Below are 26,254 nucleotides of genomic sequence, written 5' to 3'. Positions count from 1 at the left end.
TACAAAGAAGATGATCTGCTTACATGGGAAGGGCCTCTAATCAGTTCTTTTCTTGGAAAAGAACCAAGTCTAAGGAAATTACTGAGGAGCTAGGTCTGTTATACATTTATTTGACTCCTCAGTAAAATCAAGATTTCAACACATGTGAAAAATATCCTTTTTCCCAATATGTCTAATATTTTTAAAGAAAATACAATCATCCACAATAAAAAGACAATTATATACTGCTTCTTCGTAGGATGAGAGAAAATTAAAGTGAAACGTTTTCCAGGTGGGGGGATGGGTGAACAGAATCACTTATGATGAGCACCAAGTAATGTATAGAATTTTTGAACCATTATATTGTACACCTGAAGCTAATATAATACTGTATGTTAATTACACTTGAATTAAAAAATTTGGAGGCACCTGAGTGGCTCAGTCGGTTGAGCATCCAACTTCGGCTCAGGTTATGATCTTGTGGTTCATGAGTTCAAGGCCCACATCAGGCTCTCTGCTGTCAGCACAGAGCCTGCTTTGGATCCTCTCTATTCCCCTCTCTGACCCTCCCCACTTGTGCTCTCTCAAAAATAAATAAAACATTAAAGATAAATTTTTTAAAAAAACAACATAAGATCTAATGTTAACGTGGTAAAAAGCAAGCAAGCACATTGGGAGAAAATCCAGCATTTCTCTAAGGGAAAAAAAATAATAAAGCTAGACATTTTCCAAATGTAAAATATGAGAAAACTTCATGAACTATCTCAATTCTTTGGTATTACCAAAGTGGTCCTTCTTTTATTTCACCTATTCTTTTTTTACAGAGTGCTACTCTTGCTGTTTGTGTCTATCTGGAAAATCACTGGGTACCACATCAGTTTTATTTGATTTTAAAAACCACATAAGGCAACTGAGTGAACAGAAGAATGCAATACAACAATGGGATGCTCTTCAGCCCTCAGTAGATCTCATGACCAGCTGCAACCCAAAACCTGGCCTGATACACCTTAAAACAAGGGGACTGAACACTAAAGCAGAAGTGACATCAGTATTGTGGCTGAACAGGACATCCCTCATTGGTGGCCCCCAATCCTGAACAACAATTTGGTATCTATCCACAACGAAAGTGCCTTTGTGGAAGCCTTGGAATCCAGCACCATATGCCAAGGAAACCAGAAGAAGGCTCACCCACCTGAGCATCAGGTAACAGGCATACAGACTTCAACCCTAGCTGTGGACCCTACGTTGGCTCATTAACTGGCTCCACCTTCTCCCAGCCATAGTGTGAGGAGCTCTAGAAAAAACTGTCTTAAACAATCACCTTCAGACAAGACAGTCTTTGTGTAAGTCCAGGTTTCCAGCACAGAAGTTCCAATACACCACTCGAGCAAAAAAAAATATGAGATTGGATGCACTGGAGAAGAAGATCCACCCTCCGCCAAAGGAGCAAGAGAGATCTACTGGGCCCATGATTTCTCCTGTAGGGGTAACTGAGAACAAGTGAGCAAACACTCAACTTCCCCAGCTATATGGGACATTGCCAAAGAGGCTCATTTCTCTCTCACCCCATCGAGAGTACTCAATTGTGAGCTGCGTGACTGAGAGTAGAAAGATGCTGGGGGAGGGCTGCAGACAGTACTGTCAGAAAGCATTTAAAGGAAATGGATCCTAGGGCGCCTGGATGACTCAGTCGGTTAAGCGTCCACCTTTGGCTCAGATCTCATGCTTCGTGGGTTTGAGCCCTGCATCAGGCTCTGTGCTGACAGCTTGGAGCTTGGAGCCTGCTTCAGATTTTGTGTCTCCCTCTCTCTCTGCTCCTCCCCCACTCGCACTCTGTCTCTCTCTCAGAAATAAATAAACATTCAAAAATAAAAAAATAAAGGGGATGGATCCCAATTACTCTATCACGGACTCCCATCAAGAAGCCACCCATGAGCTACTGTGGACACTTCATCCACAGATCCCACCAAATGGCTACAGGCAGACACTCACAGCACTGGGCTCACCTCACCCACACTCACCCTCCCCCTGTAGCCAGCTCCATGTGTATGCTCCTGACAGTGTTGGCAAGAGTGAATTTTGCCAGATGGCTAGGGAGCAAGCACAGAAAGCCAGCCCAAACACGTGGGCCAGAGACAGACAAAATACATGAGCTTTAGGGCCACCTTGGGGAAAATAAAAGAAAGGCAGTCAGCACCCAGCCTTGGGCACTGTAGAATTGAGAAGTTACACATGCTTAAAGAATTCTGTACAAGAAAGAACAAGTATGGAGCATATGTACCCACAGATGGCCTAAAAAAGCCTCAGAATTCCTAGCAGGTCTGACAGAAAGTACTTCTCTCCCAAAGGCAGTTAGTAAAGACTGCAGGAGATGACTGCTATCTCAAATGCAAAGAAAGCAACACAAAACTACAAGGAACATCAAGAAAGCGTGATAGCATCGAAGGATTGCAATAATCTTTCAGTAACCAATTTCAAAGAAATAGATATTTGTGATTTACCCAATAAAGAATTCAAAAAAAATTGTTTAAAGGGAAATTCAATTACCTACAAGAAAACACAGGAAGATAATTCAACAACAACAAAAAACCACAAACAAAATCACAAGTTTAGCAAGAAGAGAGAGAAATCAGGGGCACCTGGGTGGCTTAGTTGGTTAAGCATCCGACTTCAGTTCAGGTCATGATCTCACGGTCCATGAGTTCAAGCCCCACGTCGGGCTCTGTGCTGACAGCTCAGAGCCTGGAGCCTGCTTTGGATTCTGTGTCTCCCTCTCTCTCTGACCCTCCCCCATTCATGCTCTGTCTCTGTCTCAAAACTAAATAAACATTAAAAAAATTTTTAAAAAAAAGAAGAGAGAGAAATCATAAAAAAAGAACAAAAAAGACACTCTGGAGCCAAAGAATACAACAAATGAAAGGAAAAATGAAATACCATTAATATCAGAATAGATCAGTGCTCGATTCGGCAGCACATACACTAAAATTGGAACGATGCAGAGATTAGCATGGCCCCTACACAAGGATGACACTCAAATTTGTGACGCATTCCAGATTTTTCTGAGATACCACCTCACACCAGTCAGAGTAGTTTAAATGAACAAATCAGGAGACTATAGATGCTGGTGAGGATGTGGAGAAACAGGAACCCTTTGCACTATTGGTGGAAATGCAAACTGGTGCAGCCGCTCTGGAAAACAGTGCAGAGGTTCCTCAAAAAATTAAAAATAGATCTACCCTATGACCCAGCAATAGCACTGCTAGGAATTTACCCAAGGGATACAGGAACGCTGATGCATAGAGGCACATGTACCCCAATGTTTATAGCAGCACTTTCCACAATAGCCAAATTATGGAAAGAGCCTAAATGTCCATCAACTGGTGAATGGATAAAGAAGATGTGGTTTATATACATAACAGAATACTACCTGGCAATGAGAAAGAATGAAACCATGTCGTTTGCAGCAACATGGATGGAACTGGAAAGTATTATGCTGAGTAAAATAAGTCAGTCAGAGGACAGATACCATGTTTTCACTCATATGTGGAACTTGAGAAACTTAACAGAAGACCATGGGGGAAGGGAAAGGAAAAAATAGTTACAGAGAGGGAGGCAAACCATAAGAGATTCTTAAATACAGAGAACAAACTGAGGGTAGGTAGGGGAGTAGGGGGGGTGGGGGAGAGGGGAAAATGGGTGATGGGCATCGAGGACGGCAGTTGTTGGGATGAGCACTGGGTGTTATATGTAAGCCAATTTGACAATAAATTCTATTCATAATAAAAATAAATAAATAAAATTTAAGCAAAAAAAAAAAAAAACAAAAACAGTATCAGACTAGATCAGGGGTACCTGGGTGGTTCAGTCAGTTAAGCGTCCAACGCTTGATTTCAGCTCAGGTCATGATCTCATGGCTCGTGAGTTCAAGCCCCACATTGGGCTCTGTGCTAACAGCTCAGAGCAAAAAGCCTGCTTCGGATTCTCTGTCTCCCTCTCTGCCTCTCCCCTGCTCAGGCTCTATCCCTCTCTCAAAAATAAACAAACATTAAGAAAAAAGCTTTAAAAAAAAAAAAAAAGCTTATTTAAAGAAATAATGGCTGAGAACTCCCCAAATCTAGGGAAAGATTTGATCAAGTTCATGATGCTTATAGGTCACCAAATAAAATCAACTTAAAGAAATCCTCTGCAAGATACATCATAATAATAAAACTGTCAAAAATCAAAGACAAAGATAGAATCTTGAAAGCAGCAAAAGAAAACATGCTTCCCTTACCAGGGAAGGCTCGGAGCAGATTTCTCAAAAGAAACCTTCCCAACCACAAAAGAGTGGAATGATATCAAAGTGCTGAAAGATAAATACTGCTAACCAAGAACACACTACCTGGCAGAGTTATCCTTTAGAAATGAAGGAGAGGTAAAGACTTTTCCCAAACAAACAGAAGGTGAGATACTTCAGCACCACTAAACCTGTCTTACAAGACATGGTGAAAGGAGTTGTTTAAGCTGAAATGAAAGATGATTAACTAGTGACATAAAAACACACAAAAATATACAACACACTGGTAAAGGTAGGTATATAGTCAAATTAAGAATATTCTATGGGCGCCTGGGTGGCTCAGTTGGTTAAGCGTCTGACTTTGGCCCAGGTCATGATCCCACAGTTAGTGAGTTCGAGCTCCACATTGGGCTCTCTGCTGTCAGCAAGAAGCCTGCTTCAGATCCCCTGCCTCACTCTCTCTCTGCCTCTCTCCCCTGCTCACGCTCACGTTCTCTCTCTCAAAAACAAACAAACCAAAAAGAATATTCTAATAACCGCTGGGTTAACCACTTAATAACTCTAATATAAAAGTTAAAGGGCAAAAGTATTAAGAATAACAATAGCTATAATACTTGGTTAAGGAATACACAACATAAAAAGAGATAAACTGTGGCATCAAAAACAGAAACCAGGAGGGGTGCCTGGGTGGCTGTCGGCTGAGCAACCAACTCCTGATTTTGGCTCAGAAAATGATTTCACAGTTCACGAGATCGAGTCCCACATGGGGTTCCTCACTAAGCATGGTGCCTACTTGGGATTCTCTCTCTCTCCCTCTGTCTCTGCCCCTCCCCCGCCTCTCGAAAAAAAAATAAACTTAAAAAAAAATCAAATGGGGAAGGAGTAAAAAAGGGTAGAGTCTTTGTATGCAATCAAAGTTGTTACCTGCATAAAACAGACACTATATCTATAAGATGTTTTACGTAAGCCTCATAGTTCTTGCTAAATAGTGTTTTGTTCAATCCCTCTAAAACCTGGAACAACTTAGAATAGATCTCTTAACCAAACTCAACTAACCAAGTTAATAGCAACAAATACTAGCTAATAAAGCACGCTGACCTCTAACTCTAGTGAGCTACTCTCTAGAATGCACACACTTTTCTCCCCTCATTTGGGCTAAATGTTTACCAAAGATCAGATATATCTGTTCCCAAGCCAAATATTTTTCTCAGTTAGATAACATCATTTAATATTATGCAACCAATAAAATATGATTACAAAAAGAAAAAGCTGGTCTCCTCAAGAAAACAAATCAAATGACTAGAAATTCAAAAAGATGGCAGGCTAAAAATAAGTGATGCTAAACTAGATGTGGGTAAGACTACTATAAAAGACTTGGGAGGGAGATTATAAAAATCTAGAAGAATTCTGTACCCAGATGAAAAAGAAAGTATAAACAATTCATTATGAGTACAGTTTCTAAAAGGATCACAACTCAGATCTCCAAACAAAAGAACCAAAGGCCTTGTCAAAAGTAAAAAAAAAAAAAAAAAAGTTGGTAAATAAATACACTTTTATTGTTTTAAATCAAAACATCTCAGGGGCGCCTGGGTGGCTCAGTCAGTTAAGTGTCCAACTTTGGCTCAGGTCATGATCTCACAGTTCGTGGGTTCGAGCCCTGCATTGGGCTCTGTGCTGACAGCTCAGAGCCTGGAGTCTGCTTCAGATTCTGTCTCCCTCTCTTTCTGCCCCTCCCCTGCTCGCTCTTTGTTTCTCTCTCTCTCTGTCAAAAATAAATAAACATTTAAAAAAATGTTTTTTAAATAAAACATCTCAGAAATGTATTTTGATTTCTTGCCTGCACATTTATTTTCAATAAACCGACTACCTTGTTTCTGCTTGCGATAAAGGTCCTTTTACTGTATTTCATGTCTCACAAGAAATAGTATTATTTTTAAATAAAAATTTAAAATATTTCCCTATATCTTTATTACCACACTTTGCCATTCTGTTTATTGTATTCCTAAATATATTTTTATCTTTAGCCTAAACAACTAAATAAATGATACACATCAATAGGATACATCATAACCTGCTAAGCATGCATTATATATTTCTAATAGCTTTTATGTGGAACATATATCACAAAGTACTACCACTGCACTGCGAAAAAGAAATTTGTTTTTCAATTTAATAGTTAACATGCCAGCTAAAAATCAATGATATCTTTACAAAATTGAAATATAAACTTCATTTGCAAACACAGACAAGTGACCTGGTTTTTAAACTGTTAAATGAGAAGTACCTAAATACTTTTACTACCTTTTTTAATTACAATTTCCCCCCAAAAAAGAGATAAGGAAAATATAGCATTGTGGTCCAATGAGAAGTGTCAAAGAATTCTTACCTTCCGATTCTGATCATAAGCAGAGTCAATCCCCAAAATGCTATTCACTTCGACATACGGATACTTCTTTTCCAGGACACTGACCACATGTTCAACTTTTACTTTTTCTCCAGTCCTTACTTTGTTATAGATCTGAAGAAAGAAAAACCGGGTAACCCCCACACTTTTAAATCCAAATTTCAGAATGTTTATTACAAAAGATTTCTGAATATAGAGAAACATGGCTACTTTTCTTAAAAGGTCATATGGAACATATTAGCAATCCCTTTTTCATATACCTCTTTAAGATGCCTTCTCATATTAGAAACTATATATTCTTAAAATGATCCAATCAGTTCATACATAAAGGCCCAAATGTAGAGTGGCTCAGCTGGTTAAGCAACCGACTTTGGCTCAGGTCATGATCTCATACTTTGTGAGTTCGAGCCCCACATTGGACTCTGTGCTGACAGCTCAGAGCCTGGAGCCTGCTTTGGATTCTGTATCTCCCTCTCCTTCTCTGCCCCTCCCCCACTCATGCTCTGTCTCTCTCTCTCTCTCTCTCTCTCTCAAAATTAAATACACATTAAAAAAAATTTTAATGTGTTAATTTTTTTTTAATCTGAATACCTTTACATAATCCTTGAAATAAGAACTTATGGCCATCATGTTTAGGGGGATAAGTTATAAAATACATGCAGCAAAAATCCTTGTTTTTAAAAAGCAGATATAAAACAAATAACAACACAACTATGTCTTTATACATATAGTTAAACACCTAGAAGGATATAAGACAACCTTTTAATAGTGGTTGCCTTTAAGGAACAGGATTAGAGAGGGGAGAGAGAGAAATTTTAAATCGATTCACTTTAATAATATTTTCAAAAATTATTTACAATGAACATAAAATTTTTGTTGTTGCAATTAAAAATAAACAAAAAGAAATAAAAACTCATATTATCCTTTCCTTCATAGACACAGATATTGGCGGGAGATGAGAGGCACAATTTTAAAAAACAGACGTTAAAACACATCCTCAACAACTTCTGAACTTCTTTCTTTCTTTCTTTCTTTCTCTGTAGCCCCACTGCTAAGCACCCCTCGCTATCACTTCTCAGAGATCCCAACAACAGCCCACCAACCAGTATCCCTGCCACTTTCTCTACCCTTGGTCAGACCCATGGTACATACATGCACCAGAACGTTTTTATCTGGAGTTTAATCCTCTGCAATCTGGACACTCATGGCCTGGCCTGGTAGCCTCAATGGCTAGGTTCCCCTTTCAGCTCTGCTCAAGCCCCAGGGAATTGACAACAGGGAATTACTACCTCCGATTTGCAGCCATCATTCAACTCACGCCTGTTTTTCCTCCTGCACTCAGCTAGGACCACTTCCCACTCCACAACCAGGACATCCCTAGTGGAGGGAGTCATGGTGTTGCTAGGGTGAGCTATGCTTAAACCATCTGCGTGGTCATGTCCCCCACCACACTGTAAGGGCTTTGAGGACAGGGGTGAAGTCTTACACTTCTCTGTATCCCTTGCAGCTAGTACCAGGCCTGGGAAATGGTGAGTCTTCAATAGATGATAGTCAGATAAATATATGAACATTTTAATAAAAAATGCTCTGGACTGAATCTCTAAACAACAAACATAAAAAATAGCATGCTGACATCATGTTTATAGGTTAAAAAAAGGTGAAATGCTTTAAAGATGGTTTTCTAATAATTACTACTAACCTATAAGCAAAACAATTGCTACTTGTAAGTTTTTTATATATTCAAAACCAGGAAAAAAAATGAGAGAGTTCCTTGTTTGAACTTGAGCAATTATCTTAAGTATATATAAAAATCAGGGCATTTCAGAGTTTCCAAGGTAAAAAAAAAAAAAAATAGAGAAAATAGACAGAATTTATGATTTGAATATTAAATTATCATAAAGAACTTAGAGGGGAAAAGCAAACATTTTTTTAAACAAGCAAAGAACATCACATACCAAAAAAAATTAGTGACTTCAAATTACCAAAAGTCAGAAGACTAAGATACCTTAGTAGGGCTCCTAAGGAATCTATCTTAGTTGAAACCACAGCAGTCTATTATGAACACTGATGAATCAGTAAAGGCAACTCCTTAAATATAAAATATGAAGTTTGCAAGAATAATTTATCATACTTCTTCACAGAAATATAAAATCCTCTTAACTCATACTATTTCTTAGACGAAGTTAGATTAAGAAAATTATTCGCCATTTTGATTGAAAACATACATGTATCAGAGTTTGGAAGGCATGATAATCGTCCACTTCTTGGGCAACATAATTATACGCTCTCAGAATAGCCACTCCAGCATCTTGCATCCCATCAACATCTTCAGAGTCATTAACCACAAAGATTAAACCAATTCTGGGGAAGAGGGGGAAGGGCAAAAAGAAGAAAAAGAAACTTATCTCAAAAATGCAACTGGTTAAAAGGAATGGCATCTCTGATTCTCATTCACATACTGCAGCTTCCTCCAATGAAAACCTCCTCTACTGAAAAGCACGGTTCACAACCTACTCTAATATGGCGGGTAAAGGCACTCATCACTTGCAGAATAAAAGCAGGTTCCCAAAGGTGGCTTGGACTGTTCAACTGTTAAAGCACACTGTTCTCACACAGTGAAATGAGGCCTTCACTAATGTGAAGGGTTTTGCTAGTTTTAGATGGAGACTTTATGGTTTTTAAAGAAAAATTAGAGGAAATGAATGTTTTCAGAATGTGAAAATCTATAAAAAGGGGGGAGTGGATTTTGAGATTTAACATAGACAATATGAAAAACGTGAAAATGTTTACTATTATCCATCGGCAAAAAGCTACAACCAAGGTTCATGTTTATCACAATTTAAATTTTAGATTAAAGGAAAGAACCACAAAAAGATACATTACACATCTACAAAGTGGCCAAAAATAAAATAAGATTAAAAATAAACCCAAAAGCCTTTCACCGGCCCATACAGAAGTCATAGCCTACATACTGGAGCAAAACCAACAGAAGTGAGAACAGACAGTCTATTAACAAAGGGTGCTGGAAAAACTGGACACATTCACAGTGCAAAAACACAAATCTATACAGAGACCTTATACCTCTCACAAAAAATTAACTCAAAATGGACCATAAACATGAATGTAAAACACAGAACTACAAAATTCCTAGAAAAGAACACAGAAAACTTAGGTGATCTTAAATGGGCAATGACTTACTAGAACTAACAGCAAAGACAGGATCCATGACAAAAAAAAAAAAAAAAAAAAAAAAAATGGGGGAGCTAAACTTCACTGAAATGAAGAACTTCTGCCCTGTGAAAGAAACTGTGAAAGAAGAGAATGAAGACAAGCCACAGACAGACAGAAAACCTGTGAGAAACACATATCTGACAAAGGACAGATATCCAAAATATACAAAGAACTCTTCACACTCCACAATAAAAAGTTGAAAACCAGGCAAAAGATCGGAATTGGTGCCTCAGCAAACAAGGCACAGAGTTGGCAAATAAGCATAAAAAAAGACACTTGACATCATGTCATTTGGGAATTTCAGAATAAAATCACAATGAGACACCACTACACACCTATTAGAAAAGCTAACACCCAAAACGTTGACAACACCAAATTGTGGAGAGAATGTAGAGCTCATTATAGGAACTCTTATTCACTGCTGGTAAGAACGCAAAGTAGCACAACCACTTTGGAAGACAGCGTGGCAATTTCTTATAAAATGAAATATACTTTTTACCCTAAGATAAAGTAATCACGCCCCTTGGTATTTACCCAAATGAGCTGAAAGCTTACATCCACACAAAAACTTGCACACAGACGTCTATAGCAGTTTTCTTCACTAATGCCCAAACTTGGAAGCAATCAGGATGTTTATCAATAGGTGAATGGATTAAATAAACAAACAAAACTATAGTACATCTACATAATGGAATATTATTTGGCAATAAAAATAAATGATCTAGGGGTGCCTGGGTGGCTCAGTTGGTTGAGTGGCTGACTCTTGATTTCAGCTTTAGTCATGACCTCACGACCATAAGATCAAGCCCTGAGTCAGGCTCCACGCTGGGCATGGAGCCTGCTTAAGATTCTTTCCCCCTCTCTTCATCCCTCCCCCACTTCTGCTTTTTCTCTCTCTCAAAATAAATAAACATTTAAAAAAGAAAGAAAGAATCAAGCTACAAAAAGACATGAACAAACCTTATAATCATACTGCTAAATGAAAAAAAAAGCCAATCTAATAAAGTTACCTACATCATGAATCTGGGAAAGGCAAAATAATGGAGACAGTAAAAAAAAAACCAGTGGTTGCCAGTGCCTGAGAGGGAAGAACAAACAGGTAGGGCACAGGAGACTCGGAGGGCAATGAAACTATTCTGTATGATTACGTGATGGTGGAAACATGTCATCACACGCTTGTCAAACCCATGGAATATACGATGCAAACAATGAACCCTAATGTAAGCTATGAACTTTAGTTAATAATAATGTATTAATACCAGTTAATTAGCTAACACTGCTCTAAAAAATACAAAGTCTATTAAAAAGAGAAAAAGGTAAAGCCTAAAAACAGAAGAAGAAAATACACATATCAAACATTCTGCTCTCCTGAGGTATGTGGACAGTGTGTGTATATGTAGACGGTAGTGGCAAGAGAGTTTGTTTATAGATGAAAATTGTTTTTGTTTTTTAAAATCTCACTTGTAACAGAAATCACATGAGGATTGACCTGTTAATTCTTATGAAAACAAAAATAAGGGCTAAGTATCTCCTCACAAAGGAATTCCCCTTTCCAAGTTTCCAATTTTTAGAAAGGGCATCAGAGTTTTTCTGTTAGCTAGGCCCTAAAATGCAGACTTCTGTTTCTCTCAGGCCCAGTTTCTCATCAAGTACCACTAGGGAGTCTCCCAGATTTGTCCGCTCCTCTCCTCAGCCCCTGTCAATGCCCTGGTATACCACATCAACACAGACAAAGACTAAAACAACAGCCACTCTGCCTTGGGTCTCTCCACCAACCGAACAAGCATGCTTCCCTACTGCCTATGAGTTAAGTGACTTCTCACCTACCTTTGCAACGTGAAGACCTCATTCCCTCTTCTTGTCCCTCAATGCAATTCAATAAATGCCCACTGTGTACATGGGCCAACTTCTGTGTTCTTTTATTTCCCTTTTAACCAAAATACACCTCTGTCTGTAATCTAGTAGTTTAGTCCTCCATCAAACCAGGGGGTATTCATGTTTTACATGAAAAATCTCACTAAACAAAAATCTCTGCTTTTCCATCAAAAAACCCCTCTATTTTCTTCAAAGCCTAACTGATATCCGACTGTTCCATGAAACCTTTGTCCCTCCCAAATGTCTTAGTTCATAATCATTTGTTTCCCTGAAATCCTAAAGCACTTATGACCAGGACACAACCTAGCCCCTGATCAAATATCTTCTTAAAGAGTCTGGAAGTACACACGGTATTTTTTTCAAGAAGGTAGGAATACAGCTTAGATACTATCCACAGCATTTAGCTCAGTGCTGCGTACAGAACACACAACATTTGTTAGCTAGACTTTTCTTCTCTATTTTCATGTTTTCTAAGAATTCAAATTTTTGTCAGCACATAAAATTCCCAGACATTATTTGGAATGTAAGTGAAAATATCTTAGCATGTATATGTAAAAGCCTTAAAAAACTGGTCTTAAAAGCACAGTGAAAAACCCACCCATTCAAGTACCCTGTTGGTAGATTTGGCAACACAAGTGAAATAAATGTGTCTGCATCTACAAAAGGCTGTATGCACATTTAGTTCTTGTCAATCTAACAAAAGTTATTGGCAAAACTCTTTATCTCCACCGAAAGGGGAAATAGGCCCTGTCATGTGGACACTTACCTAGGAAAACTCCCTTCCACTGGGAAGCAAGATGAGACCACAAATTATTTTTACATGAGCTATTAAGAATTCAATGGTATAAGCCTTTATTCACTGAGAATGAAATTTTCTGCCTCAAAAGATACTGCTTCATACTAAGCAAAGATATAGAGGTCATTAATGATCTGACTATTAATTATCCTTGGCACCAGACTTGCATTTAAAAATAACAAACGAAACCTCAGCTAATTAGATATATATCATTCAATCAATACCAGTGTTACCTTAGTGGTATATGATTACTGAGGAACATCTCAGCTGTGTTAATCAACTCTGCTGTGGTCTCATGAGCAGGATCAACTATGAAAACCTATGAAGGGGAAAGGGGGAAAGGAACATATGAAATGAAATTTATTCAACTGTAACAGGGCCAATGAAAATGCCATTACTCTTTGAACTTGAAGGTAATCTTTTTGAGTTACTCTTGAACCACATAAAAGAGGAGGTACACAGTAGCAGTTTCCCTCCTTTATGTTCAAAGAATTCAGTACTAAATTCTCACGGTGTTCTGCTAATAGCATGGGAACTGTGTTCCAGATTCCTAACACCCATACTTCTACTACACCTAACAAAACCCAAGTTTTAGCAACTCCCCTACCTTAGAAAATGGAGATTACCTCTTTTTGTGTATTCAATTGTAAGCATCTCTGAATTAAGAATTCATTTAGAACTTAACTTTTAAATCCCAATACTAGCTATTATGTATTAAGGTCTCATGATGTGCTTCAAATCCATGTATAACCTCATTTAATAAAGTTCAGATATATGGGTAAGAGAAACAGAATGAAATTTTGACTGAGAAGGAAAAAAGTGGCTTCAAGAGTCAGGCAAGCACAGAGGATAGTTTCGCTTACAGGTTCTGGTGAAGGAGACCCCTAATCTCTTTAAGAGCAGATAATGGCAAAGGAAGAAATAAGAGGAAAAAAAGAGGGCAAACTAAGAAACCTCTTCTCTCTCTTGAAAGCAGTGAAATAAAGAAAAACAAGTAGGAGTTCACAGATTTATTTAAGGAAATAAACTGAACTATCAAATTTTAGAGATTAAGACATTAAAGGAAAAGAGTAGCAACATATTCATCTTCTGGGTAAAACTATCATAAAACTAAAATAACACAACCTAAACTTTCAGGTTAAGGTAACATTTCCTTACACCCTGATGGAGGCAGTAATGCTACTGTGACGTCTCACAGCCCTATATGTGATAAATACATTTAAAAACCCTTTCAGATTGAATATGGAGTTAGAAGAACATATTTAGTGGTCATAGTGGTGATAGAAGGACCTAGTATAGGAGAGAAGTGAACAGTCTATATGGCTGAAAGGTAGGGGAGAAGTGGGAGAAGTCAAGGGAGAAACAGAGCTTATGGCTAGACAATGAGTTTTACTCACCATGTTATGCAAGTTTTTCCTGATCTGCCGGATAACCCCAGGAAAGGTGGGTCGAAGCAATTCTTGTAGACTAGAAGGCCATGAATTATATCTGCTGTCAACCTCCAGGTTGTTGATCCACTAGGGAGGAAAAAAAGGAAACAAAACACGGTGCATACACTTTAGTCGCCCTTAGTGAAAAGTGCTAGAACTGTCCGTAAGACTTGAAATGATTTTAAGAAGAATCACATGGAAAACACCATTTTCAAAATTACAAAGATCAAGTATAAAAATGAGTGACTAAAGCACAAGCCACAGAATAAAAGATATTTGCAACCTACAAAACCAATAAAAGGACTAGGGTCAAGACAATGTATAGAAATCTAACATAACAATAAAAAAAGGCCCCCAACATATGAGAAATGAAAATCAGCCATGGAGATGAAGAAATTTACAGAGGAAATTCAAAAGAGCAATTAATACAAGGAAAGGAGTATATCTTCACCAATAATCTGAGAAACAGAAACTAAAACCACAGTCAAATTTCACACTCATTAAACTGAGAAAAAGTTGGGGCGCCTGGGTGGCGCAGTCGGTTAAGCGTCCGACTTCAGCCAGGTCACAATCTCGCGGTCCGTGAGTTTGAGCCCCGCATCGGGCTCTGGGCTGATGGCTCGGAGCCTGGAGCCTGTTTCCGATTCTGTGTCTCCCTCTCTCTCTGCCCCTCCCCCGTTCATGCTCTGTCTCTCTCTGTCCCAAAAATAAATAAACGTTGAAAAAAAAAACAAAACAGAAAAAGTTTAAAGTTTGTCAATATCCAACAATAGGCAAGGGTATACAGTAATGGAAGCTCTGACCCAACACTGGTGCTTGGAAAAGTCACTTTAGGGAAAACAAGGTAATAAAGTAAGACTTTGTTACTACCCTACCACTAAGTACTCCAGTTCTAGGCATCTACTCCAAATAAATTCTCACATATATGCACAAAGAGAGAAATACAAGAAGATATTGTACTGCTTATCACAGCAACAAAATTGGGCACAACCTAATTCCATAAAGGGAGCAGTCTGTAAACAGTATGTACCATTTCTACAAAAAGGGCAAGGAGGGAAACTATGGGTATGTTACTTTGTTCGTGTAAATAGAGTATTTAAGGAAAGATACACAAGTAATTGATAATGCCTGTTACTTCTAGGGACAAAAACTGAACAGCTGGGTGATGAGACTTTTCAATACATACCCTTTTGTATGTCTGAATTTTAAACTGTGACTGTATGAAAGATTTTTTTTAATAAGCAAAATATAAAACATGAGAAGATAAACAACCTTTTTGGATCAACCTACATAAGTCTGACAAAACTGAGTAACAAAAGGACAAAGAATACTGCCATGGCATTCTTCAAAATTTCAAGACATACAGTAGGAAATGCATACGTACTTCTGAAGAGGAATTACTTGCAGGGAGAAAACGGTGAACTGGGAAAAGAGCTAAAGAGGACTTGGATGGAAACACTGTTTTCTTCCAAGAAAACAAGATTTGACACAAAATGATTAAATGTTAAGGCAGAGAAAGTATGGGATGGGCCATATTGCTGTTGCTTACATTCATCTCTTTACTCTTTACTCTGTTTTTTTTTTTTAATTTTTTTTTCAACGTTTATTTATTTTTGGGACAGAGAGAGACAGAGCATGAATGGGGGAGGGGCTGAGAGAGAGGGAGACACAGAATCAGAAACAGGCTCCAGGCTCTGAGCCATCAGCCCAGAGCCCGACGCAGGGCTCGAACTCACGGACCGCGAGATCGTGACCTGGCTGAAGTAGGACGCTTAACCGACTGCGCCACCCAGGCGCCCCTACTCTTTGTTTTTAACTCAAATGTTTTTAACATGAAAACAAATGACATAACAATATTTATTAAAATAACACCTACATTACCCAGAGAGAACTCAAATAATGATCATCTTTATTCGACGTAATTTTCTTTGGAAAAACTTTCTCTATGATAAATGCTGTATAGAAACCAAGAAAAAAGGATAGGAGGGCCAAGGATGGGTCAGGCAGGATGGGCCAGGCACATTGCTAATATTAATTGTGCTTTGACCACAAGTGCCCAGGACAGCTCTATTCCCTGCATTCTCTTTTATACACAAGGAGACATCAATACAGCAGATATAAATCTATATAAATCCTTCACATACAAAATAAAGTTCTTTTTTTTAAGTTTATTTATTTATTTATTTATTTATTTAGAGAGAAAGGGAGAAGGAGTGTGTGCACATGCACACGGGGGAGGGGCAGAGACAGGAAGAGAGAGAAATCGAAGCAGGCTCTGCATTGTCAGAGCAGAGCCCAATGCGGGGATCGAACCCACAAACCGTGAGACAATGACCTGGGCCTAAATCAAGAGCCTAACACTTAACCTGCCTGAGCCACCCAGGCTCCCCAATAATCAAAGTTCTTTTAAAGGATATTAGCTAGGGTACCTGGGTGGCTCAGTCAATTAAGCATCTGACTCTTGGTTTCAGTTCAGGTCATGGTCTCATAGGTTTGTGAGCTCGAGCCCCACATCGGGCTTTGCACTGTCAGTTCAGAGCCTGCATGGGATTCTCTCTCTACTTCTTTATCCTTCCACTGCTTGTGCACGTGCTCTCTCTCTCTCTCAGGATAAACTTTAAAAAAAATGTTTAAAAAAAAGATAATAGCCAAAGAATGATATTCTACACAAAATTACACAAGACTTGGATGCAACTGAGAAAATACAAATTCAGCATTCTTTTTTCCCCAAGAGATGTTCAGCTGAATCCTAGGGGGATACAAAACTGGAAAAATCACTGTCTTAACCACATTAAATATAATAATTCAACTTTTAGAGCATTTAAGAGACTACTTTGGGGCGCCTGGGTGGCTCAGTCAGTTAAGTGTCTGACTTCAGCTCAGGTCATGATCCCACAGTTCGTGGGTTCGACCCAGGCATCAGGCTCTGTGCTGGCAGCTCGGAGCCTGGAGCCTGCTTCAGATTCTGTGTCTCCATCTCTCTCTGCCCCTCCCCTGCTCATGCTCTGTCTCTGTCTCTCAACAATAAATAAATGTTAAAAAAAAAAAAAAAAAAGAAGAGAGACTATTATATACACATGGTCCCATATAAGCAGTTGCTGTAAATCACTGTTTGATGCCAATAAAGGAGATGATAGAAATAACTTACCTCTCACAAAAGACAAATGAGAAAGACATAATAAAATGTCTGCCCAGAATGCCCTTGGACACTCAAACAGAATACCTACTGAAATAGCAGGACTCCTGATGTCTACAGCATAGTCAGCTTCAGAGGGCTGGATGTTCAGTTTCAAAACATTATGCAGAGAAAGACCTTCTATTCCCAATCTATGCAGACCTTCCATTACCCGAGCTTCATTCCTCAACACATCAAACAGACTGGAGAGTGGGGGAAAGTAGGTATTTAGTAGAAAAAGCTTTAAAAAAAAAAAAAAAACAAACAAAAAAAAACCTCACCATGAAAAACCTATCCATTCAAACTCAATGCCCTGTTCAAACCAGTCAAGAAATCAAAAAAGGGAGCTCTTCTCCTTGCTTCATCTTGTCGAAATACATCAAACGAAGTACGTAGGACTTGCTTCTTGGTGCATGTTTATTTACACTTATCCATGTATATACCAGGTATAAAATTATCTCTAAATATAAACACACAATTTGAGGATGAAACAATCCTCATCTGTATTTTACACTGCATATTTTTTAAAAACACTACAGTAACCTCTCTGTATTTCTTACAACTGCACATAAATCTACGGTTATCTCATAATTAAAAATCTATTTAAAAAAAATACATTATATAGATTTAACATAAACTTCAACATCAGTGTCAATTTACAAGGTGCACACACATATGACCACAGTATAGGTCTAGAGGAATTTATACCCAATGTAGAGGTTTTTGAGGGAAGGTAGAAAAGATGGGGAGGAGGAAGAAACAAGAAGCAAAGATGAAGATGTTACTTTTCTTAGTTCTTTTATCTGGGTATTATTTAAAACTGTTTAAATGAGCAAGAACTCAGTTTGTAAATCCTGAAAAATTAAAGAGATATGTGTATATTTTTTATTTAAAAAAACAACATATATGGGCAATCTTTATTTAAAGTGTCCACATCCATTTTACTTTTTACTAGCTCTAAAAAGCAGTATGAGAACATTAACAGTTCAATGAAAATAATTAATGTGAAAAATATCTTACTGTGGGAACTGGCTCTTCTGAAGCATTAGCAATAAACTTTTATTTTTACTATTATGAAACCCAGTATCAACTGTATCAACCTTAATCCCAAGGACAAAATCTGAATTCTATCTATCCACTCGCCTCCCCCACCCCCCCTGCAAAAAATTCATGAGACCAATTCAGAACAAGTTAATACTGAGCCACATTTTAACAACACAAAAAGAATAGATACTCAAATAACATATGTAAGACAGAACACCTTCTGAGACACCAGATGCATAGGCATTTTGAATAAATCTACTTCACACTGTTTCCAGAAGTAAAAGAACCTGCTTGAGCTCTCTTTTTTTTATGGTTGAGAGGAAAACTATAGCTCTAAAAGGGCACCCTCAAAAGACTTGGGCCTTAAATGTCCAAGACCTTGAACATACATCAAATGACAGGGTCACCAGGGTAGCTCAGTCTGACTCTTGATTTCAGCTCAGGTCATGATCTCATGGTTTGTGAGTTTGAGCTCTACATCAGTCAATGTGAAGCCTACCTGGGATTATCTCCCTCTCTCCCTCTCTCTCTCTCTGTCCCTCCCTCCCTCCCTCTCTCTCTCTCAAAATAAATACATAAACTTAAAACAAAAATGACAGTATCATCCTGCCCATCCCAGTCATGAGCCTACCTAAATGCATTCACCTGGTAATAAGCCATCACAATCTGAACATGTTACAAGGAGCTAACACAATAATTTTTTTTTTCTTTTAGTGCTCATTTATTTTTGAAAGAGAGAGCGAAAGCGGGGGAGGGGCAGAGAGCAAGAGAGATGGAGACACAGAATCGGAAGCAAACTACAGGCTCCGAGCTGTCAGCACAGAGCCTGACGTGGGGCTCAAACTCACAAGCCATGAGATCATGACCTGAGCCAAAGTCTAACAACCAACTAAGCCACCCAGGCACCCCACAAGAAGCTAACATTATAAAATCTTTTCAGAAAATGAAAAACATTATCCATACCTGAATATATCCTGTGTATCTAAATCAATGTGAAGTCCATTGATGAACAGTGCTGAGTCTCCAGGTTGTAATCCTAAAGTTCCCTTGAAATACTGAAATATTAAAAAAAAAAAAAAAAAAAAAAATTGTTAAGAAGCAAGAAGAGGATGTTTAACAAAAATTTCCACGTTTCTAACTTTATTACATGTACAAATGTTGGCATCCTCCTATTTACTATAGGAAACCCTAAGGATGAGTTAAGATTTCCTTTTATGTACTCCCACAGATCCTTCATAGCATCTATTTTGTTGTAATGAAACTGCTGGTTGTGATAAAATACACCTCTCTTCCTTCCCTCCTTCCAACTTTGATCAATACAACTGTTTAGTGTCAGAGAAGGAGGAGAAGGAAGGAGACTGGTTAAATAAGCCAAGTGCTGAGGATCATTTTTCATAAGAGACTTCTGTTACTCTTGCCTGTTTGTGATGCCAAACAAGGTGGTAACAGCAGTCACTAACAGCTGGGCCTCCTGATGAACTCCAAAGACCTAATCTGAAAGGGTTCAAAATCCCACACCTCCCTGAGACCTTCAAACTAACACACATCAAGAAACTGAGTTGCTGCCCCGAGGAAGCACCTATGTGCAAGCTAACTCTCCAAGCGCTGGTCTCCATGGGGCGCCTCAACTGCTGCTCCCTGAGGTGGTGGCTGCCACGGCACACAGGTGACTGTGCAGCCCTTCAGACCTGCCCGACCCATCCGACACACTGCTTGGATGTGTCAGCTTCTGTTGACTTCTGCCCTTTCCATTTAATTCCTCTTTCCTTGGGAACCGCTCCACACAGCAAAGGGAAGAAACTACTCAGATACTAGGGACAGAAATTAAACCTTTAGTTCTCATGGGGCTGGGGGAAGAAGGGCAGGGACCAGTGAGCTTCCTTCATGTCCCAGTAGTCTGCAGACTCAGTAAACTTCAAGGTCTAGTATTGCATGGGTAAAGCACAAAACAATGACGAAGCCACATTTGCTTCTTTGCCTTGAAGGATTAAATGGCAAGTAAAATAAGGGGAAAATGGAAAGCTGCATCAATTCAGAATTGGAATTTCTTACGTGGGAAGGAAAAACTCCATGTCCACTCACACCCAGGCCATAAGTACAGCACCCTCTGACTGTAAGAAACACAGATTCTGAGCTGCTAAGCATAACTCATATCCGTTTCAAGATCTGGTAATACAGCAAACTTCACTTTTGAAAATTCATCACACTGAAGATTTAATGTTTGTACACATTTTTGCATGTTTTATACTTTTGTATTTTATACTTTAATATTTAATCAAGAAACCCCGAAGTATCTAGGAAGTACTACAGCCTATGTAATTTAATGTTTTGTCCTCTTGGTGGAGGGAGCCCTGAAAGTAAGATAATATTTAATATTGCTATTCTGAAAATCAAAAACAAGGTAAATAAAAAATGTCAATAAGGTTTCTTCAAATTAGTAAATATTGGAGATAAATTTGGTTTACTTACCCCTCAGATCTATTTAACTAATATCTTCTATGTAAAGGTTTTAAAAATCTGGGGGTAAAGACAGACTGAACACAAGGATTTCTTTCCCTCCTAAAACTCTATTGAAATGTCAGTTTTTTAAAAAGGGATTTTTACAGAGTTATAAATCCACAACAACAAAGAGAACAAAAGAGAAAAAGGGCAACTAATTTTGGAAGCTAGAAAGGAGATATGTGAGTAGCAAGAGTTTTAACAACCCTGAGAAAGCTAAAGGCTAGGCTGACAGTGGGGAAAGCCAACAGAAACCACAAGTTACCCTGTGGAACTCCTCAAAAGGCTCAAGAATTGGCAGCACAAAGAACACAGGTAAGAGGGGGTAACCACTAGGCTAAAAAATGAGTTCTGATGTATAGCTTTTTAAAGATAAGAGCCCCCAGACTCCCCGGTTGATTTCACAGAGCAAGGTCCCTCCACTCCAGAAAAACGGAACGCTTTCATTCCCTGTGAAAGAGTGAAAGAATCTGGGAACTCAGGGAAATGAAACACAACTGAGAGCGGGAATCCCATATGGAAAACAGGGGACTGAGTGGAAGCTCCTGAATGTTCTTTCCTACTTGGCTTCTACCACTCCAGCAGCCAGACTTCACCTTCTAGGTAAGAAAGGATCAGAAGATCCTTTTCTGGAGACTGAACAGCTCAAGAGGAAAAGTTTCAGACTGACACACTGGGACAAGCTAGGAAATGGCCATAACAGGATAGCCTACAGTCAAAAAGCCTCAAGGCTTGCCATCAGCTCCTTACTGCTACTGCCTCGTTCTCTTCAATATGAGCAGCAATCACCAGACATGTGAGGAAAGCCTCTAACATTAAAGACAAGAAACCAAGACAAAAAGAAAGTCAACTTAAGAGGAAACAGATACAAAAGAGAAGAAAACATACATATACACTACTGACACGTTCAAAATGACATGAGAACACCATCAGAAAAAGGTCAAAGAACAATAACCCTTGGAAATTAAAGATTTGACAACTAAAGGAAAAAAATCTCAACAAAGGGGCTGAAAATCTTCCCCTAAAAAGTTTTAAAATAAAACACAAAAGAATTGGAAAATAGGAAAGAAAATACACATTTTTTTTTTTAATTTTTTTTTTCAATGTTTATTTTTGGGACAGAGAGAGACAGAGCATGAATGGGGGAGGGGCAGAGAGAGAGGGAGACACAGAATCGGAAACAGGCTCCAGGCTCTGAGCCATCAGCCCAGAGCCCGACGCGGGGCTCGAACTCACGGACCACGAGATCGTGACCTGGCTGAAGTCGGACGCTTAACCGACTGCGCCACCCAGGCGCCCAGAAAATACACATTTTTTTAAATTAGGCCAAGCTAGTCAAGGAAATGCAACATCTTAAAAATAAAGAATTCCAGGAAAACAAAAGAGAGAAACTAGATGGAAAAAATGCAAGAAAATAAATCAAGAAAACTTCCCAAAACTCTAGGAAATGATTTTCCAGATTCAAAGGGCCCATCAACCACTCAACAGTACAGAGATTTCTTTAAAGGGCATAGCACTGTGAAAATTCAAATTACTAGAGCCAAAAACAACACCCTGAATGATTCTGGAAAGAAAAACTAGATCTCATACCAAGGCTTCAGACTTCTCAATAACCACAACAGAAACCAAAATTCTAAGAAGCAATGCCTTCAAACTGTTACCATTGACCCCTGAACTCAAAACTCACCCACTGAACTCAGGAAATTCCTAAAAGTTTCTGTCAGTCAAGTTCATCTCTTAGAAACTAACAAATTGCTAGAAAAGGAAAAGAAACTATTTGAGGAAATATGACACCTGTGCAGATGAATCAGAAAGTGTTCCACAGCTTCCTCAGCTTCATTACAATGTTAAAGTCCCCTTCTTGGAACTATTCATCCCAAGCCCTAATAAAGGAACCAGCCTACCTCTGTTAGAGTAGTCATGGTTTTGGAAATTACTCCCTGTGATCTCCCTATTTCTACAAATAAAGATGACCTTGTGAGGCAATTCCTCCTGGTGTGGTCTCTGTCTGTAACTCACCAAGAAGCAACTCACTTTGGTCCAGTAACAAAACTTCTAAAGGACTTCCAATCTAGATTTCTATACTCAGCCAAGCTATCAATAAAAACAGAAATGGAAAATTGATTTCTCAGAATCTGAAATGCAACTTTTCTCATGAAGAATGATGTATTGCACCAAAAAAGGGAGTAAACCAAAAACAAAGAATACCAGGAACCCAAGAAATAGGAGATCCAACAAAAGAGATTAAAGCAAGGTCCCAGGATAACTGGTATGCCCTAGACATAAAGAACAACCAGACCATAGTGGAGCAGAACAAAAATTAATAAAATCACAACATGAAAATACAGAGAAAGTGGAGGGATGGGGAAGTGCCAGTACAGAGTAGTGGCAGACATGGGGGTGAGGGGCAGTGAAAGAAAGTTAAATGTCATCCTTGTAATGGGAGGCTGACACAGAAGACTTGAAACTGGAAAACAAAGCACTAATTTAAGTTTACAATAAAGCTGGGGATAAACATCAAAACAATCAGCTAAGGGTTGAAAATAGATGCTTCTAGCAAGGAGGACAAAACAGGGATTAAGTCCAGAAGCCTGGGTGGCTCAGTTGGTTAAGCACCTGACTCTTGATTATGGCTCAGGTCATGATCCTAGGATCGTGGGATTGAGCCCCACGTCAGGCTCCATGCTGAGCAAGGAGCCTTGCTTAAGATTCTCTCTCCCTCCCTCTGCCCCTCTCCCCTGCTCGCTCACATTCTCTCTCCTTCTCTCTCACAGATAGATAGACAGACAGATTAAAAACAGAGAGTAAGTCATGTTAGGGGGATGCTGCTTATCTAAACAAAGTGGTGGCACCATCTGATGTTTCAATTATATTCATATTCAACTTTAAATATTAAAAACATAAAAAAAGATTACAGAAATGAATAAAACACCACTATCTTTGGTAAAAGTTTGTTCAATGTCATTGATGTAACTCAGATTTCCTCATCTTTAAAAATACAATACAAAACAGAAAGACCACTGGGTAATACCTTCTGATTCTCTTCCACCTCGGTTCTAAGTTCTGAACTCACCGCTGTTTTTGTTATCGCTCTAAAGAAATAAAAATGTTATCGATGTTTAGTTAATTTCCGTATATTTGTATGTGAAACAACAAATTCCTTAATACAAAAAAACAAAAAAATCTTCACCTTTACAAATAATAAATATATTTCTCCACTCAGATGTACATATTTTTTCATTACTTCAACATAAAACATCACAGAAAAGTAGCAGTAATAGCAGCATTTTAAATCAAGTGCAGTTATTCCAAAGATCTTAGGTTAAATATATGTAACTCTATTCCTATACACAATCTCTACTGCTCACAGACTAAGGGATAATGTTAAACTAAGGTGACAAACTGCTCATGCTACTTAAGCACTTTTGGTGGAGGTGGCATCCTACATGAATATCTTCAATAGCATACTAAATTAAATGAGATTGTACTATATGATTTATAAGTCTTTCTAAGAAATGGTTGCCAAAACTAACCAAATAAACAAACTTATTTATAAAGCATCTCACATAAGAAGTCAAAACAGCTCATTCAGTTACTCAAGAAAAACACTGGCAACCATTTAAGTTGTTAGTCTCCAAAAATTTGGTTTTAAAAAGATTTATGAGATGTGGAGGATATTATACAACTGAAAGCAGTATTTAAAAAGCTGCACTCAAAATCTTACTGTCACCATGAACAAGTCAGCCTATAGAACTCATCTGCCTCATTGAGTTTAAATTAGATGATGTATACAAAACTCTTCAGGAAGAAAAACACAGTCGCTGCTAGACCCTGTATTAGTTACATCCACATACATCAGATTTTGTTAACTCATCTAATCCTGACAGGCAGGGATCATTATTTCCATTTTAATGCTTGGGAAGTGAGGTAATGAGAAGAGAGGTAATTATTTGCAAATGTCACACAGCTAGCAAGGCAGAGCCAAGGACACAACCTACATGGGTCTCCAACCCCACAATGTACAGTACTGCCAACTTCCCGGAAAGATAGCGTCATCAGTGACATGGTGCTGGTATTAAAACTTTAATTTTCTAAGCATTTTCATATTTTACTTGTCTCATTTTGCATGTAAACATGAAGATAATTAGGTATATAGTAAAGAGAAGAATGTCTTAGAGCTTTACTCTTCATTACCTGGCTTTGGTAGGAAAATTTTGACTAAGATCCTTCATTACCACCAAAGCTAATTCAACAGGAGCAGCCAAGATTCGGGAAGCAGTCTGGAAACTGAGATCTGCAACAAGGTCAAGTATAAAGTGTATTAATCTAATGCAATGAGAAATAAGGGGGAAAAAAACATTTATTTCTCATTATTTTCTTGGCAATTGAGAATGTTTTAGAATGCAACCATTTCAGAGAGCACCCATGGTTTAATTCTAGGTTTTGTTCAATTCCTAGTGTTTATTGTTACATTGCTTGCTATACTTGCATAAAACACTAGAGATATACTAACACATTTACATTTAGCATAGGATAAATCCATCCCAAATCCTTTTCATTTTTATGAATTTACATTATACCACAAAGTATAGTAAAAGTCTTTAGTAAATTATGCTTAAAAAAAAATTTGATAAAATAGACCTTTGGGCCAGAAAAACACACATATCCTTCATGTTAATATGTCTTTAACATTTGACAGATACACTATTCAAGAAATGTATATAAAGAAATAGAAAAACTAAGACAAACATTATAAACTTAAGTATCTGTTCACACAGAGAAAGATCTGGCATTCATTTATATACATACTTCTGCATACTGTTAATCTGTCTACAAAAGGACTTCCTTTCCTTTCTGATTAATCATAATCACTTTATCTGAAAATCTGTGGTACCCTGAGAATCAGGCAAATAAATAAAATTAAATTCAAATTCTATTAGTTTTTTAATACCATAAAATTCAGTCAAAAGTAGGCCGGTGATTCCTCTACATATTTGTTACCTTGCAATTGCCAAACTTTTAAAGGAGCCATTTCATTGGTGCTCTCCACAAGATGTTTTCTGAGTTCCTTCAACTGTCCCTTCAGGTCAGGGTGCAGGTCTCTGAAAGAAACATAAAATCAGTCCTTTAACATGTCTTTTCTTTCTCAAAGCACACGTAGAAGTTGGCTCCAACTTTATATTCATGATTTTCCCCTTAGCAATAAGTAAATTCCTACAATAAAGGGAAAATATTAGAGCAGAATTATTTTTCTTAAAAAATAAGTTAATACAGAAAATGATCTTTTAAACCATAAAATTTACAAATTAAAAAATGAATCACTGGGGCGCCTGGGTGGCACAGTCGGTTAAGCGTCCGACTTCAGCCAGGTCACGACCTCGCGGTCTATGAGTTCGAGCCCCGCGTCAGGCTCTGGGCTGATGGCTCAGAGCCTGGAGCCTGTTTCCGATTCTGTGTCTCCCTCTCTCTCGGCCCCTCCCCCGTTCATGCTCTGTCTCTCTCTGTCCCAAAAATAAATAAACGTTGAAAAAAAAAAAAAAAATGA

General features: G+C 38.3%; 1 protein-coding gene and 1 non-coding gene across 3 annotated transcripts in view; one reads left to right on the top strand and one right to left on the bottom strand.

Annotated features, from left to right (window-relative positions):
* UGGT1 (UDP-glucose glycoprotein glucosyltransferase 1) overlaps window positions 1-26,254 on the bottom strand; it is a 112,446-nt gene that overhangs the window by 62,852 nt on the left and 23,340 nt on the right. For both annotated transcript variants that reach the window (XM_047870680.1, XM_047870681.1), the window contains exons 9-17: window positions 25,711-25,811; window positions 24,904-25,003; window positions 23,741-23,801; window positions 19,174-19,265; window positions 17,219-17,369; window positions 13,959-14,078; window positions 12,795-12,880; window positions 8,885-9,020; window positions 6,642-6,773 (exon numbers count right to left, since the gene is read on the bottom strand). In XM_047870680.1, coding sequence (XP_047726636.1) covers window positions 6,642-6,773; window positions 8,885-9,020; window positions 12,795-12,880; window positions 13,959-14,078; window positions 17,219-17,369; window positions 19,174-19,265; window positions 23,741-23,801; window positions 24,904-25,003; window positions 25,711-25,811 — 979 coding nt within the window. The remainder of the gene's footprint in view (window positions 1-6,641; window positions 6,774-8,884; window positions 9,021-12,794; window positions 12,881-13,958; window positions 14,079-17,218; window positions 17,370-19,173; window positions 19,266-23,740; window positions 23,802-24,903; window positions 25,004-25,710; window positions 25,812-26,254) is intronic.
* On the top strand, window positions 2,935-3,038 carry LOC125174161 (U6 spliceosomal RNA). The gene has a single exon (XR_007155292.1). It is a non-coding gene; the product is annotated as a U6 spliceosomal RNA (small nuclear RNA).

This window comes from Prionailurus viverrinus, chromosome C1 (genome assembly GCF_022837055.1).
Source record: "Prionailurus viverrinus isolate Anna chromosome C1, UM_Priviv_1.0, whole genome shotgun sequence".
In the NCBI taxonomy this organism is placed as follows: domain Eukaryota; kingdom Metazoa; phylum Chordata; class Mammalia; order Carnivora; family Felidae; genus Prionailurus; species Prionailurus viverrinus.
This window is presented reverse-complemented; position numbering and strand designations above follow the sequence as displayed.